Raw genomic sequence first — 17,091 nt, forward strand, 5'->3', positions numbered from 1 at the left:
TATCTATAAAAAGGTGGGTAAGACGTGTACCTAAGGCCTTGAAATCAGACTGCCAGATGTGGATCCTAGCTGAATTTACTGGATATAGTAAGTGTTCAAAAGTGCCTTTCTTATCATTAAATATGTTGATTTATTTATTAAATCATGTTAATCAACTTTATTTTCAAAAAGTTATTCCTTGCCCAAAGGGTGGCCTGCAATCATTGACTGGCTGGTGTGAGGGGGAAAAAACCTGGCCCTCCTGCCTCAATGAGCAACAACTCTGAAGAGCCATCTCATCTCCAGAGCTCCCATAAGATAGGCAGAGGCCTCAACAACAACCAGATCACTGGCCCTCCTCTCCCTCTGCCCAATCCTCTTTCTCACTCCCTTATGGGTGTATCTCTCAACAAAACTCCCCAATAAACCTTCTGCATGAAACTCCCTATCGCAGACTCTATTTCTAAGAAGCTCAGTCTAAGACAGTTTGTATCAGGAATGTTTAAGGAAGCAGACTCTAAAATGGGATTTGGGGAGTAGGTTACAAACCTTCTGGCTGGCATAAAAACCCTGGTGGTAGCAGAATATGGGTATATTTGACTCCAGGCATGCTGGCGTGGTATGATTGTTACAAACCTCGCCAGTGATGAACTAAGATGGAATACAGATAGTAGGAGGTGCGTCGGCTGTTGTAATATCTTTGACGCTGAAGAGATATGCGAAATGATAATACAAGGACTGTGGAAAAAGATGCTTAAACACCTTGATGTCTAGTAAAAACATGATTTAATAAGACTTGTTCAGTTCGATTTCAGTGAGTATTTAAGTGGTGCTAGTGGTAAAGAACCCACCTGCCAAAGCAGGAGACATAAGAGACGCGAGTTCAATCCCTGGGTTGGGAAATTCCCCTGGAGAAGAGAATGGCAACCCACTCCAGTATTCTTGCCTGGAGAATCCCATGGATAGAGGAGCCTGGTGGGCTACAGTCCATGGGTTTGCAAAGAGTCAAACACAACTGAGTGACTAACACTTCATTTCACTATAAACTCAGAACATATAAAGGTGAGACTAGTCCTTCCATTTCTACAGTATATTAGTTACTTCAGCTGCCATGATGTGTTACTCATTCCCCTTACTCAATGGCAGGAGTTCTCAACCTGCTGTACTTGGAATCACTTGAATATCTTTTTAAAAATACAAATGCCTAGCTCCTACCCCTAGATATTCTGATTTAACTGCTATTAATCCTGGGGCATCAGGATTCTTTAAAAATCTCCAAGTGATTCTAACAGGCAGCCAAGTTGGAATATCATTAAGATAGATCTCTCCTAGCTATCAAGGAGATTTTAGCTTTTTTTTAACACTTTTGAATGCTTAGTAGTGCCTTAAGCTTAACAAAGATTATTATGCCAAATTTGCATCATTTATTCTCATCGTTTCTAGTCTTTGCTGAGATAACTTTTGCAAAGTTTTTTTTTTGACTTAGAGGTGACAGAATTGAATATAAGGATGGTTACTCATACATATATTGCTGAAATAAAATGTGCTTCAGAACCAAAAGTAACCTATGTATTAGCACATACTCAAATTTTTCCTTTTCAAATGGTTTGGTTTGCATTTATAATATTAAAATGGTATTGAATAATTCTTCCATTATTTCACCTTCCCGGATGACATGCCATTCTCTTGCACGCTGAGTTGGTGAAAGACATTAACTGATGAAGTTTTGAATCCTTTCCTTGCATTATTTTCTGCAACAGGTCCAGGCAGGCCTTGGAAGTTATGAATAGAACAGTAGAGCAACAATGTACTTAGATTTCAGGAAAGAACAATCAAATAGAAACTAAACACCACGCAAGACTTCCTTCAGTTACTTGTTTATGATGATCTTAAACACCATATTTAAATCACCTCCTACGCATTAATGACAATTATACTTTCTGTTATAACTAACATTTACTCTGTGCTTTCTTTAACTATCTACTGACACTCCACTAGATATTAGCACTGCTACACTGCTGTGGGCTTAAAAAAATTTCAACGTTCAACAGGTTTGTTTTCTAGAGAAAGAAATCACCCAAGACCATTTGGATGCAGAGCTTGAGAAATGGAATACTCAAAAATTACTTCAAGTTTCAAGCATTAGTGACCAAGACAATAATGTTATCGTTGAAATAACTTAGTTCAGCAGAATAGCCCAGAAAAAAAGAACAATGGTTGGTTCAGAATGAGGTCTGCTGAGTTTCTTTACAGCAATTAAATACACAAATAGTAATGTCCATTGAAAAGGTACTAGAATTTAGTGGAAGGTTCAGCCTGGGCAAGCCTAAGGCAACTTCATATTTAAGTGGAATAGAAAATAGCTATTGAGTTTTGAAGACAAAAATGTCAGCTCTCTCATTATTTTTGTGTAATGTATAAAATTCCCACTATCAGACTTTCATTCCTTTGATTTAGATACTGTCTTTCCAGGATTTCCAGATGAGTTACCCATAGTAGAGGGGGCTTCCCAGGAAGCTCAAATGGTAAAGAATTTGCTTGCAATGCCGGAGACCTGGGTTTGATCCCTGGGTCAGGAAGATCCCCTGGAGAAGAGAATGGCAACCCACTCCAGTGTTCTTGCCTGGAGAATCCCATGGAGAGAGGAGCCTGGTGGGCTACAGTCCATGGGGTCACAAAGAGTCGGACACAACTGAGCAACAAACATACACACATTCATCGCAGAAAAAAAGAACTGTGTTCCACCTGGCAAAGTTTAGGAGAGCAGAGAAAGCCTGGAGGAGGCACCACAGAAAATGGCAGCTATGTGAGGTTTCTGGTCATGCAGGCTAAGGATGAAGAACAGAAGAAAAGAGAGCATCAGAGACGGATTTTACCTTATTAGACCTGAAACACAGACTCAAACAGTTTAAAACATGAAAATAACCCAAAAGATCTAGAATAAGTTTCCAGAATCACATTTCTTCATTTTAACATGAGGGAATTCAACTCGCTTGCTACGGTATCTTCAAGACCCAAGGTTCACCAACAAAGATTTATCTTGAAATCTGTCTTCCTAGTTTTAGCTGAACTTCAGCTATAAAATAAAACTATTTGTGCATATAAGTTTTCAAATAGGCAAAATAATTTTAAAATATCATCTAAATTGGACAAAAAATTGATTGGACTTTCGATGTCATAGCTAGTAGCCTTTATAATCAGACCTCTGATTTCATCAGCTTCCCTTCCTTAAATTGAAAATTACATCCATAGACTCATCCAGCTGTTTGCAAAGGTACATCATTGCTAATGAGGGAAAAAATACAGTTGCTTTAGCAAAACTCCCACTCAAGCAGAAAGGGCATTTTTTGATAAAGGCAACTAAATAGCACCATTTTTTAAAGCAGTGAACTAGCCTACAACCCACACAGCCAGTCACTCCTGTTAAATTTGAATTACCTACAAGGGAAGTCACATTAATTGTGGAAATGGAATTGCATATGCTAAAATGTTATCTAATAAAAATCTGCAGTCATGTAATGTTCATTTGAACCCAAAAGAAATTAAGTTTAGAGCTGCCTAATCCACTAATAAGTGAAACTCATTTTCTGATCAACTAAATGAACCTTAAACTATATGCTGCTTCTTTTTGATAAAGTTACCTACAAGTGTTTTATTTACCACAAGCCTTTTTCCTACTTTATTTGTATTTTCCATGTGCATGATGAAGCACACATAATGGTTAAGTGGAATTGTCCTGGAGGGCACAAAAATGTCTGTATCACAAAAATGTCTATAGCCCGCCAGGCTTCTCTGTCCATGGGAGTCTCTGTATCATGCCTCAAGTTGGAAACCAAGTCAGCCCACTAAAAATAATTCAGGGTGTAAGAAATTGTATAGACACGATTCTGTGCTAATATAATAAATGTGTGTTATACAGAACAACATTCTCTAATATTGCATTAGTCAAAAGGTTCATTTGGGTTTTTCCATAAGATATTATAATAAACTGCTGCATTTCATTGCAATATTAATTGCAACATTATAATTAGACTGATTTCAAAATTGAATTTGAGTATTGAATAATAATACTATCTTACTAATGGAAGATACAAATTGTAGAGTGAATACATTAAGTGAAAAGAGTTAGAAAAGGGAAATACCAAAATTAACTAAAAGCACGAGGAAAGATTTTACCCAAGAAGTGGAAGCTGAGCTTGAGATTTAAATCAGCAGTAGATGAGCTAAGAGAAGGATAATATGAACTTTACTAAATGTAAGCAAGATGAAATCCTTAAGATATATTCCATGTTTGCAGAGGAAATAAAGACAATAAATGTTATGTAATTCTTAAAAACTAAAGGATATAAATTCTGCCTGGAAAAAAAGACTTAAGTACCAAATGTGGGGAGTAGAAACAAAAACAAGAATAAGTAAAAAAAATAAAATAAAATAAATAAAATTAAAAAAAAGAATAAGTAGACATAGAGTGATGCTTAAGAGAATCATACTTGAAAGTATTTTCCTTCTTGTAAACAATTAACAAGATAGCGAATTTCCTCCTTTTGATTTCACAGAGCTCTTAAAGAGAATAGACTTTCTTCAGCTATGCACTCTGTTTACTTGTTACTATACTGAATCCCTAGAATTGTCAAGTTATTTCTAAAAATCTTGAAAATCTACCTGAGGTGGGTTGGTTTTTTGTTTTGTTTTGTTTTGTTTTTTTTGAGAGGTGACAGAGATCAATCAGTGGTGAAAAGCAGTCAGGAAAGTTAATCTGTTTAGTAATAGCCTAGAGAAGTTCATTGCCCCTTGAAAGTCCCACTGAATCAAGCCCTGAAGTAACCTTCTGGTGGAGCCAGTGGTCATCCTCTGCCCTCTGGCTAATTCCACTGACAAACTTTATGATGTGGTGGTGTCAAGGCGGCAGTTTCCTTTGAATTCATATGTGTCTATGACCCTGTTTGAAACAGCCTGACTTTTGTGAGAGTCCGCTCTTCTGCTTCTCTTGTGGACCAAGCCTCCTCAAGGTTTATTTCCGCCTGCCAGCCCCTGAATAGGAAATGGATGCTCTCAAAGTTGGGTCCTGAGCCTTTCACTTTCCTCATTCTATTCTCTATTCAAGAAAAGCACATTACTGGAACTTCCCAGGGGTCCAGTGGCTAAGACTCTGTACTCCCAATACCTGGCACAACCAAATTTTAAAAGAAGAAAACAATTTTAGCAAATTAAAAAAAAAAAAAAAAACACATTGCTGAAGTCACCTACTCCTGAGTGAACCACAGCACGTGCTGGAGATTCAGTGAAAAATAAGACAACATACCTCTCTTGGCGATCTAATTTATCCTCATAACTTCAACTACTACAGCTTCAGAAAAACTACTAAATTTCTCCTTTCAGTTCTGGTGTTTTTCCAGAGTTCCACCTCCAAATACCCAACTCCATCACAATGTCCTTCCATTACTTACAACTATACACACCTAAACCTAAAATACCTCATAATTCTCCTCTAAGTAGGTCTGCCTGCCAACATCTCTACTTGTCATTGAAATCTGGAGGTTGATTCTGTCCTCTCCTTCTTCACTCTAACTAGTCACCAAAGCCCTGTGAAACTCCCTTCACAAAGCCTCTCTCATTCAGACCGTATGTTCTATGTGACTCTATGCCTAGGCTATTAAAATAATCTCATAAATGGACCTTCAGTCTCCTCTCTCTCTCCCTCTTCTAATCTATGTCACTTTATTAATCTCCATAGAACAACATGTCATGTAAGTCATAGGTACCTCTGATAGAAGAATAAGATTAAAATTTCCTGGCCAGATACCTAGAGTCCTCCAAGGTCTATCTCCTACTTAACTCCTCTCTGATCTTATTACTATTTCCCCAATGGGGATACAATCCCCAATGCTATCCCATCCACCATGTGTATTACTGTCTCCACGAATTTGCTTGTGTTTCTTTCTTCATAAGTTGCTCCTACTACCAAGAGCATCCTCTCCATCTTCTCCCTTTATCTATGTCCTACTTTTCCTTCTTAGACCCATATTTCCCACATAGCCTTCTCTGTGTGCCAGTCGCTGGTGTTTTTCTTCTTTCCTTTTTCCTAAATGCTTGGCAACAACAGAGCTCACATTAGTATTCAGGAGTCTTGAAACACCTATTAATCTAACTATCTTAGTACTTAAGATCATTATATATTATATAAGTATATAAATAATACACAACTTATTATATTGTATATATTAATAAAATTAATATACTATCACTACCTTAATTACATATTGTAGAAATTATCTATCTCTCTATTAATAGACCATAGATCCCTAGATTGTGTTCTCTAAAGATGATAAATATGCAATAAGCTTGCTCCTGCTGCTAAGTCATAACCAAGAGTTCAAGCAACTCTAATTATAAAGCTTATATTTTAGATTGTTTCTGATTTACTAAAAGACAAATCAATTTAACATTTTCATATAGAAGGCAACAGTATTGATTAATCAATAAATAGAAACTGAAGATAATCAAGAATCTGGTGCACTCTTACTAATGAGAGTACAATGAAATGGAATCAGAAGTATAAAGTTAGAAAAGTTGCTGGCAGTTCATTTTAGGTTGAAAAAAAAATCTCCTCTCATAATTAAACACATTCACTGATTTTTAGTTCTTCAAAGGCACCACACTGACTTCAATCTAGTCTTGCTTCAACAAATAAACTAGTTCTTATTTATAGTATCATGAATATTAATAAAATATTCTAATAGTTATTGATCTATATAGAAATCAAAACATGGTTTTATATTTCTTCAAAGAAAATGTACCCTTTAAAAAAACAGGTTTAAAAAGAAGCTGCTAAACTCCAATCATTGCTTCTCAGTCTGATTGTTCACGTCTTCCTCCCTGACAAAAGCTATGGAGGACTTCCTTGGTGGCCCAGTAGTTAAGAATCCACCTGCCAATGCAGGGGACCCTGGTTCAATCCCTGGTCCAGGGAGATTCCACATACCACGGGGCTACTGGCTGTTGAGCCTCAGCTACTGAAGCCCATGCTCTGCAACAAGAGAAGCCATTGCACTGCAGCCTGAGAGCAGCCCCCCACTCACCACAGCTAGAGAAAACCTGAATGCAGCAATGGCAACCCAGCGCAGCCAAACATTTTTTAAAAATTAAATGAAAAAAAAAAAAGCTATGGAAGTTAGAAAATGTCCAGACAGCAATTTGTGTATGCTGAAAGCAGTGCATAAGCTTTCACCATCTTTTGTAATTCCCAGCTCTCAACACTCTAGTTTTTATTTCGGAGTGGTAAGTTTAGCCAATATAATAAACTTGGTAAAGCAGGACTTGTTTGTTTTCTACACTCTTCTTGCTTTCCTCCTAACAACCAATCTCACCTCCTTTCTTTATAGTGCACCGTCCCCATCTCCCTAATCACCAAATGCCCAGAAATCAAATACAACAGTAAACAAGCCCCTGAATAGTACCTTCCTGGTACTGTATAAAACAAATGCAATCTTCTGTTTGGGCATTTAAAAACACCACAAGCATTCTTACTTAGATTAAATCATGGATCTCCCTGGTCTCCAGGCATGTCTAGACATGAACCATAAAGGGAATGAGATCCTTGGAGTTTCTCTAGTAACTGCAGGCCAAACCAACAGCAACCCTAAGAACAAGCATTCTTTTTTTTTTTAAGCAAAACTAACCCACACACATTTTGTTAGGTTATTTTTTTTTAGTTGCACTACCTACAAAATAAACTGCATTTTAAATGTTTGATTTCAGTAGACAATGCATATTGATGACTTTTATATATGAATTTTCTCCTTTTTTATCATCTTTGAAGAAAAGTTTTAAAAATCTAAATTTCAAGGCATCTACCTGCAACCACTGCCTTGGATGGCAGCAATTCAGCTCAGGTAAGACATGTAAGATGCAGCTAATAATCATAAAATATCAATAAGGAAGAAGTATTAAATATTGTATTGGGTAAAAATGACCAACAATTTGAAAGAATTGCCTTTGTAACCACGTCCTAACCAAGACTTATAAGATTGCATGTGGTTAATGGAATGGAAGCTATTTTATTTATATATGTATATTTAACTAGAAAGTACAAATTGAACTCTACAGTTATCTCTAGAGAGTTTAGAGGTTAGCTAACTCTGATTACAGCATGTTGCCTGATAATGGCTTGGTATACTGTACATGTTAAAGGTTTATGAAGGATTTATGTAATGTATTCAATAACATCATGCTCTCCCAAAGATATGATGAATACAAATCACTGTTAGTTGTAAATAACCTGCCTTTTGCAATTTAACAAGTTAATTTTTACAATTAACATTTTCTGTATTGTACATTTTATACCTTGGTTTCTTACTCTTCACTTTAGTATACACAGAGCAAATGATGCATTTAACAAAAAAAAAAGTACTGTTTTTCATATTCAAAGATAATGCTATAACTTACTCAAATTCATCCTTTAGAAGATGTTCTTCAGGTGTTTTAAGAATGTGAGTTTGGAAAGTGTGTTGAATGATCTAGATCATCTGGGCCTATCCATGTTGAGTGGCATCTGTGAAACCACTTGCTGGGTTTAGGGAATCAGCCTATAGCTGGGGAGTTTTCCTTTGTGGACAATCACTTAGAATTAAGATATTTGGGTTAATAATGAGTACTCCATCCTGGGTGCATAAAGATCAAAGGGAGGGCTACTTCCAGTTGAGCCCTAGAAAGTGTGTAATCAAACAATATTCTTTATTCTCTCCTGATTGATGCACTGAAGAAAACAAAGGGAAGGAGTAACTAAGGGAAAGAATTATTAGTAGAGGTCTCCCAGAAATCCTCACTATCCTCTTCGCTCAATCTACTCCAAATGCACACATAAACACATCTACATCCTCAAATGTGGAACTGGGAGAATAAGAAAATGCAACTGGTCACAAAACACCGTCTTTCTTCCACAGCCCTCACCCTGAACGTCCAAAACGACGCTTGCTTCAAGAACCTACTCTAGTACTACCTCCTCCATGACACTTCCCTAACCGATTATAGTTCTCCTTCATGCACCACCCCGCTCACTTCTATTTCTACGCCCCCCTTGGGCATTTACTAGGCACTGTCTTGTATAGTAAATAATGTGTGTTCATTTTGTGTTACCATCTAGGTTGTACATAGGGAGGGTGGAACGATCCTAGGGGCTGAACATATAGCAGGGATTCAAGTAAACAATGTACCAGAAGTAGGCATAGTTTTGCCTAAAGTTGACCCGGGCTCGACTCCTGGGTTGGGAAGATGCCCTGGAGAAGGAAATGGCAACCCACTCCAGTATTTTTGCCTGGAGAATCGCATGGACTGTAGCCTGTCAGGCTCCTCTGTCCATGAAGTCGCAAGAGTTGGACGCGACTTAGCGACTAAACCACCAAAGCTGACCCAGAGGGTACGAAACTTCGGCCTCGACCTTAAGAGGACCACACTCCGATCTAACTAACGAGCTGGCCGACTCCCTCTCTTGACTAAAAGAAGACCTGGCTCCCACCCCCACGGAATGGCCCTCCGACAGTGTGAGCACCCAACGGGAACACAAGAGGGCGGACGCGACCTCACGGGCACTCCTCAGGCATGTTACGGGCTACGCGGGCCAACCGCTCTTCAGAAACCTGGAGCCAACCAGCTGATACTCCAGCAAGCCGTTTTCCATGACGGGGATGGGTTTTGAAAACTGGGAGGAGGGCCTGGGGTTTCTTGGAGGGGTGGGAGGGGGGGTCGGAGAGACGGAGCTCCTCGTCCCTCCCGATAGATGAGGAAAAACAGCTTCCCAAGATCAGCGCCTCCCGGTCCGGGGCCTCGTCCCGACCGGCGCCCGCCCCGCGCCCGGGCAGGCGGCGTCCTCCCCGCCCCCACCCGCCCCTCCCCCACCCGGCCCCCTCGCGCCCGCCCCGCCCCCTCCACCCGCGGGGTTCCGAGGGCGGTTGGTCGGCCACGGCCACGGTCACTTGGCCACTCGGAGCGGCGGGGCGCACGGGGTCGAAAGAGCCGGCTCGAAGGGTTGGGGCCCAGAACTGAAGAGAAGTTTCCTGGGGCTGGCCGGGCCCGGCTGAGGGAGGTGGGAGCCGGCCCAAGGAGAGCGGAGGGGAAAGGGAAGGGAAGGAAGGGAACCTGAGAGGCAGAGCCCCGGGAGGAGGGGAGATCGCGGGCCGGGGACGCGGGGTCGGGGGCTCGGTGGCCCAGGTGGGGCCAGCCGGCCGGGGGCCCCCGGGAGTCACCTGGGCCTGGGGTGGGGGCCGAACCCGCGGGCGGCAGGTTCCCGCTGGAGCGCTGCCCGCCGGCCTCGCCAAGCGTGCGCCGCACGTCCGGCGGGGGTCCCGCGCAGCCCCACGGGCCGAGCGAGAGTCGCTGGGGGGCGGCTCGGAGGCGACTTCTGGGGACCCGCGTCCTGGGCCTCGCGCCCCGGCAGTGTCGGGTGTCGCCCCCGGGGAAATGTGGGGTCGCGGCGGGCCCGATCCCTCCCGCCCGCCTGCTCGGGGACACCGCGTCGGCGCTGCGAACCGTCTGAGAGCTTCGAGCCCGCGGGCGCCCGGTGCTCGGTTTGTAGGCAGTGTAATTAGCTGATTGTACTCTCGTGCTTACAATCACTAGTTCCACTGCCATCAAAACAAGGCACAGCATCACCCGCCGCCCTGCCGGGAGGAAGACGCCACCCTCGGCGGCTAACCGCCGACCCCAAGCGTTCGAGAAGAGTGCCCGGGGCTTCGAGATCTGACGCGTCAGCGTTTAGCGCTGCTGGCCGAGCACGTTGTCAGCTTGCTAGTAACACCCTTGCAAACTCCTGCAAGCTGCTGCTTCTAGATACTGTTAAACTGTTAGCCATCTCTAGGAGTAGAAGCAAAACGGTGCAATCCCTTGTAAACAAAGCGAAATCCGTGGTGTTGAATGGCCTTAAGACTGATTAACTGCTGGGTGGAGCCCCCACGTAGCGTTTAATGCTGTTTGCTGTGATTCGTTGTGCCTGTTTTTCATTATTTAGTACTTCAATTCAGTCGCTCAGTCGTGTCGGACTCTTTGTGACCCCATGGACTGCTGCACGCCAGGCTTCCCTGTCCATCACCAACTCCCGGAGCTTTCTCAAACTCATGTCCATCGAGTCGGTGATGCCATCCAACCAGCTCATCCTCTCATTATTTAGTAGGGTATTCACCAAGTCACCAAGTGAGCTGCTACTGAACCGGTATCTTGCCTATTACAACGTATGGAGCACCAACCTGAAACGCAGTTTGTGATAAACATAAACCTTTTTCCTGTGAGTCTAGTTACTAGGCAGTGTAGTTAGCTGATTGCTAATAATACCAATCACTAACCACACGGCCAGGTAAAAAGATTTGGTAATTCATCCAAATGAGCTGCATGTATATATCAATATGGGGGGCTTGGCGAGGGGGGTTGGGATTTGCTGCTATTGCCCATTGCTTATTAATATCTTAACCAAGAGAGAAGTCAACATTTTAGGTGCTAAATATACGATGTATGTTATATATATATATGATTTTTCAATATTCCTTCAGTCTCTGAACCAAAAAAATGTTCAGATATATTGGAGAATAGAATTTTTTTCCTTAGCTGTCATTGTATAGATTTGTAATTATCAACTTTTGAACTATATTTTTGTGAGAGACTGTATTAACATCTTGAAAGAATAAAGTACCATAAGGAAACGAAATTGTGGTTATTACCAATATGTTCATGTCCTTTCCTAAATTGGTTTTATGATTTCCATCTCAATTCCTCCCACAGTAATTACAACTTTCCTATCGCTGAAAGAGTTAAATTGTTCCTAGATTAACCAGATCTCCGGGGAAAGCTACACACATAACATTTGTACACATTTTTGTAGAAACATATTAACAAAAATGTTCATAGTGTATTTTTCATCCCACTTATCCATTTACAACTCTTGCCGTAAAAGCAGCTTTTACTGGGACTGACAACCTAGATCAAGCTTCTTTCCGTAAGGTTGGCCTAACAGATTCAGGGGGCTAATGTGTTAAAAACTATACACACGGGTAACCTATCAGCCCAGTTCCGACCTCTAGCTACCACAGGCTTGTGATGTTAGCTGCCCTGTTGAATTCATCAACCAATGCAGGCCCAGAACCTCCCCATAGAGGGTGCTGCGCTACAGCAATCTGGTGTGGAAAAGGGTTTGGGGCGTTGGAACTAAGGAACTGAAAGCTTTATTTAGATATGTTTGGGGGAGAGGTAACTGGTCTGGCGGGGATACGAGGAAGGAGGGTGCGGGGAAGGAGGCTGAGGATGAAAAAGCTGAAGTGCTCCCCCACTGCTTCAAACAGGACAAGACGCCTCAAAGTGGATGCTTTGACTCTCCTATTTGGACCCCAAGGCTTAGACAGGTCCCGAAGCCTGTGATCACTGCAGAAATGGGATTCAGGTGACCCACAAGCACGCGCCAGACCCCAACATCTACCGAGCAAACCAAGGGCTTCCGGCCGTGGCGGTTGCCAACTTGGCGGGTTTCCGGAGTGAGGGCGGGGCGGGGCTGAGAGACGGGCAAAGGAGCTTGGAGAAGCGTCCTGAGTTGCCATGGAAACGAGGCCCAGCAGCAGTCTTAGCAGCCCAGAGGAGTCCTGTGAAGCTCTTCCCCAAGGATTGCTAGTGTTCACCGGTTCTTCGGATCGCGATGCCAACTTGGCCAAGCAGTTCTGGATCGGGGCGTCAATGTACCCCCCCAACGAATCTCAGCTGGTGCTGTCCAGAGGTAGCAGCCAGCGTCTGCCGGTGGCGCGTCCTTCCAGGAGCAATGCACCGGGTGAGTAGCTCTTCTGTAACCCACAGGGAAGATACTAAGGCCCCGCCCAGCAGAAACTGCTGAACCTAGTTCTAAAGAACCTTTCATTCAAATATCTAAACCTCTATACAAACAATTTTAATATCGTCTCTGCAATTTTTCCACCCCAAAATGATCAGTGGTGTCTTTGTTATATCTAAAAGCACATCTGAAAATATCCCCTGGGTTATGACATCTGTTTGTCTAAATAGTGTAGAATAGTCTGGGCAAGTGTTGGCTGAAAAGATACGAAAGACAGTCGTTTACATAATTGAGTTCAAACATGAAAGCCCTAGAGAAGGTTGAAGGCAGAGTTAATATTAGGAAACAAGTTCCCTGACCTGTAAGGCCTAAGATGGGGAAACTGCAATTTTTATAGGTATAGAAAACTTAAATACCTTTAACGATATGGTTTTTCCAGTAATCTCTTTACTTCCCTTTTGTATTTTTTAGAGAAAACTTACTTCCAGCCTTTTTTCCTTGAGGAAAGCAGTAAGTACAAAGTTTTATGCCTTTCAATATCCTGATTCCTAGATTCTTTAAAAAATCTAAGAATTTTTTTAAAAATTAAAAAAATATAGATAACAAGTATAAGGATACAACTTCATACTTTGGCATAACTTTCTGAAAGCATACCAGGACCCTGCCTCAGGGATCATTTATCCAGAGGAAAATGCCTAAATTCCTGTAACACTTTGAATAGGAATTGTAATATCTGATACTGCAAGTTTGTTCTGTTTAGAGACCTTTTCTTATCTCTGGACTCAGGCTGCTCCTCTTCTAAAGAGATTAAAGGTTCCTTGCAGTCAGAGCTAATTAATTCAGTCTCCAGTTATTTATGAATCTGGTTCATAAAGTTTCAAGACAGTACATATTTATGTTACCTTCCTACTCTATGTATTACCTTTTAACCTTTAATTTTTATCAACATTATTGTGAAATCGTGATAAAATTATTTCAGATTGAATTTGACTGTTTTCTTTAGAGAGTAGAGATGTCACTGCTGAAACCCTAAAGATTCAAGAATCCGAGGAGAAAAAAAAGTATCTCCAAAAGGTAGGCCAATATTTCAGAAAGTTATTTGATTTTCATTAAAATTTCATTATTATCTTCTGTGTGTGTTTTAGTCGCTCAGTCGTGTCTGACTCTTTTCAACCCCATGGACTGTAGCCCGCCAGGCTCCTGTTCATGGAGTTCTCCAGGCAAGAATACTGGAGTGTGTTGCCATGCCCTTCTCCATTATTTTCTAAATCATCCCAATATTCTTTTTTTTTAATATACATACATAGAAATTTTCTGCTTCTGGTATATCAGCTTGGGCATTGAAGAACCTTTATTAGAACTTTAATTGAAGATTAAGAAATTCTATTAAACTTTGGCAGTTCTCAGTCTCTGCAAAAGCCCAAGGATGTATAAGAACAATAAAATCAGAGGGAAGTGGGGAAAAATGCACACTTTCCATCCAATAAGGCCCTAAATCATATAGAAAGTTGTAAGAAGAGAAACAGTGTAAGAACAGGAAAAGGTGAAGAGAATTGACTGTCTTGCTGTGCTGTGTCGCTCAGTCATATCTGACTCTTTGATGAACCGACTGTCTTAACAGATCAAAATTAAATGATCAGAGGAATGAGTCTGTCATCTAGAACCATTCTGATTAAAGGCCACAATTCAACACATTGGTGTTGTCAAATCAACTGAACATGTCTCTTCTTGGCAACCTTCCTTGTTGTCTTCTCTTGTTGCAAGCACAGACTTTAACTCAATAATTAGTACAGTGATTTATAGAAACATTTTGTTTGGCTAATGGGGAGATTCCATTCCTGTAACTGTTCCTGTACTATAAAAGCAAAGATAGAGGATTTGTCTGACCTAATGTCTTTAATCACCAGATCTATTGGCAAACTCCAAAAGACTTATTGGGAATTCTACATAAATTACAGAACAATGCATTTGAGTTTGCTGATCACATTAGTTCCCTTTGTGGACTCTTGGTGATTCCTCCAAACAAATTAAGTGATTAGAAATAGTCAGCATTTTCTTCTCTCCTGGGGATACTATCTACTGTATATTTATACCAGGACTTAATGAGGGGGAAGAGAACTTAATTTTCAGTGAGGCAAAAATCATTAAAATTCTACTTCTTCACCACATTTTAACTTCATTTTTGGAAGAGATTAGAAATAAAATATTAAAGGCAAACTATTTCCAATTTTTATCATTTTTTTGTCAAACAATTTTAGACAATTTGAGGAGTTACAAGTGAATTTTCTGTTAATGGACTATTATATTAATAGCCTTAGAACTGATTTCCTTGCCTCAGTTTCTTCTATTATTAATTAATTAATACCCGGATATCTACTGAGAACCTGTCACATGCCAAGTACTATCCTAGATGCCAGGAATATAAAGATGTATTCCCTGACTTCCAGGACTTTATAATCTGGTGGGGGAGAACGCCAATTAAATAATGCATTATTATGATAGAGATACACATGTAGAACTATGGGAACACATTGAAGGACATCAAAGTCAAGCTTAAGGATTCAAGAACTCTTCCCAAAGGAACTGCGTTTCAAAGAATGTATAGAGTTTACCAATCAAGTAATATCCTCCATGCGGAACTAGTTATCTTCCTAAAACCCAAGTCCTGTTATGCTGCTTTCTTACTGTATTCGTCTGCTAGGGTTGCCATAACAAAATACCACAGAACAGGTGGCTTAAATAACAGAATTTTATTTTCTCGCAGTTCTGGAGGCTGGAAGCCTGAGATCAGGGAGCTTCCAGAGTTGGTTTCTGATGAAGTCTCATTTCCAGGCTTCTGCAATAGATGGCCACTTTCTCAGTGCATCCTCACATAGTAGCAGGAGCTCTGGTATCGCTTCATCAACTTATAAGGACATCAGTCCTATTATATTAGGACCCCACCGCTTTGACCTCATTTAACTTGAACCACCTTTCTAAAAGATCTGTTTCCAAATAGAATTACACTAAGGGTTAGGGCTTTAGCATAGAAATTGCAGGAGTGGGGATGGGAATGATATATTTCAGTCTATATATCTGGTTTTATTTTTCTCCCTGGCTTTTCTGCATGATGGAGACCAAACTCTCCAGCGTGGTATTCAAGTTCTTTCCCAGTCTGACCATGACCTGACTGTCTTCTACCACTCTCCTTCCTTCCCCTGTTCACCACCCCCTACCCCAAAAGCAGCGTCCTCTGTTCAGTTGGTTCTCAGCCACTAGGCTAGGGCACACTGTGTCCCCTTTGCCGTATGTGCTGAGATGGTAAATGGGTAAATATTAATATATTTTTGCTAAACCTAAACATTCACATTATCCTGTGATATCTGCCGAATTGTACATTAAGTCAAATGGGTTCTGCAATGCAGTATAAACAAGACTCTATCTGCTGAGGGTAGAAGAGGCCTAACCAAGCAGCAGACCAGCAGGACAGAAAGAGAATATTACTGAAACTGCCTTGTGAGGATATAGGAGAGCCGATTCGATACAATTAAGAGAATCACGTAATAATTGAATGCTCTTGTAGAGATCCTCTTTACCATCTGAGCCACTGGGGAGGCCAGTGGATGTGACCTTGGACAAACTCCAGGAGATGGTGAGGGACAGGGAGGCCTGGCATGCTGCAGTCCATGGGGTCGTGAGGAGCTGGACACGACTTGGCAACTGAACAACGATAGATGTCCTCAGATACCATTGTGATATAGTACTCGTAACACCCAACTTAGTGAGTGCATACCATGTGGTGTGTATACTAAGCTAAGCAATGTATATGCATTAGCTCATACTTTCCTTAAAATAACCTCATGATGATTATTCCCATTTAATCAAACGAGGCTTAAATGGTCTCAAAGTTCCCACAACTGGAAAGTGGCTGAGTCTAAGTTCAAAGCCTGTATTCTAATTCCAAAGCCTGTGAGTCTCATTTTATTATACTGATTGATGGCCACGGTATTGTTCAAGTATGCAGCCAAAGATTCTAAAATTCAAAGCTGTGGTATGAATACAAGTGTGAGAAAGTGTTTCCAGCCCTGTGGAACTGTACACTGCTTCTTCAACCTGCAGTGCACTTTTGTGTGTCTTCCTAAAATGCTGTCCCGCATTTACCTTCAAGTTTCAACTCAAATACAACTTCTCTCTGAAGCCTTCCCAGAGGTGACTTGGACACTACAGAATGAATAGCTCCCTTCTCTGTGCTCCCAGAGCAAGTCATGATCTGTGTTATAGCTGCACGTGGATGCTTCTGTCTCTCCTGCTAGATTCCAGGCACCGTAGTGTAG

General features: G+C 41.2%; 2 protein-coding genes across 3 annotated transcripts in view; one reads left to right on the top strand and one right to left on the bottom strand.

Moving 5' to 3' along the window:
- The first annotated feature begins 7,749 nt into the window (after nucleotides 1–7,749).
- Nucleotides 7,750–17,091, top strand: part of HOATZ (HOATZ cilia and flagella associated protein) — a 33,922-nt gene continuing 24,580 nt past the window's right edge. For both annotated transcript variants that reach the window (XR_006272043.1, XM_043482119.1), the window contains exons 1-4: nucleotides 7,750–7,871; nucleotides 12,303–12,778; nucleotides 13,250–13,288; nucleotides 13,782–13,852. Coding sequence is in view for 1 of the 2 variants with exons in the window: in XM_043482119.1 (XP_043338054.1) it covers nucleotides 12,553–12,778; nucleotides 13,250–13,288; nucleotides 13,782–13,852 (336 nt within the window). In the remaining variant the exon portion in view is untranslated. The remainder of the gene's footprint in view (nucleotides 7,872–12,302; nucleotides 12,779–13,249; nucleotides 13,289–13,781; nucleotides 13,853–17,091) is intronic.
- On the bottom strand, nucleotides 9,607–10,605 carry LOC122450069 (basic salivary proline-rich protein 2-like). The gene has a single exon (XM_043482214.1). The coding sequence runs from the start codon at nucleotides 10,603–10,605 to the stop codon at nucleotides 9,607–9,609; it is 999 nt and encodes a 332-aa protein (XP_043338149.1).

Source organism: Cervus canadensis, chromosome 11 (assembly GCF_019320065.1).
Source record: "Cervus canadensis isolate Bull #8, Minnesota chromosome 11, ASM1932006v1, whole genome shotgun sequence".
Lineage (NCBI taxonomy): Eukaryota > Metazoa > Chordata > Mammalia > Artiodactyla > Cervidae > Cervus > Cervus canadensis.

Bases quoted from the DNA above. Each gene is read 5' to 3' on its own strand.
- LOC122450069 (XM_043482214.1), bottom strand. From the start codon at position 10,605: ATGGCAGTGGAACTAGTGATTGTAAGCACGAGAGTACAATCAGCTAAT.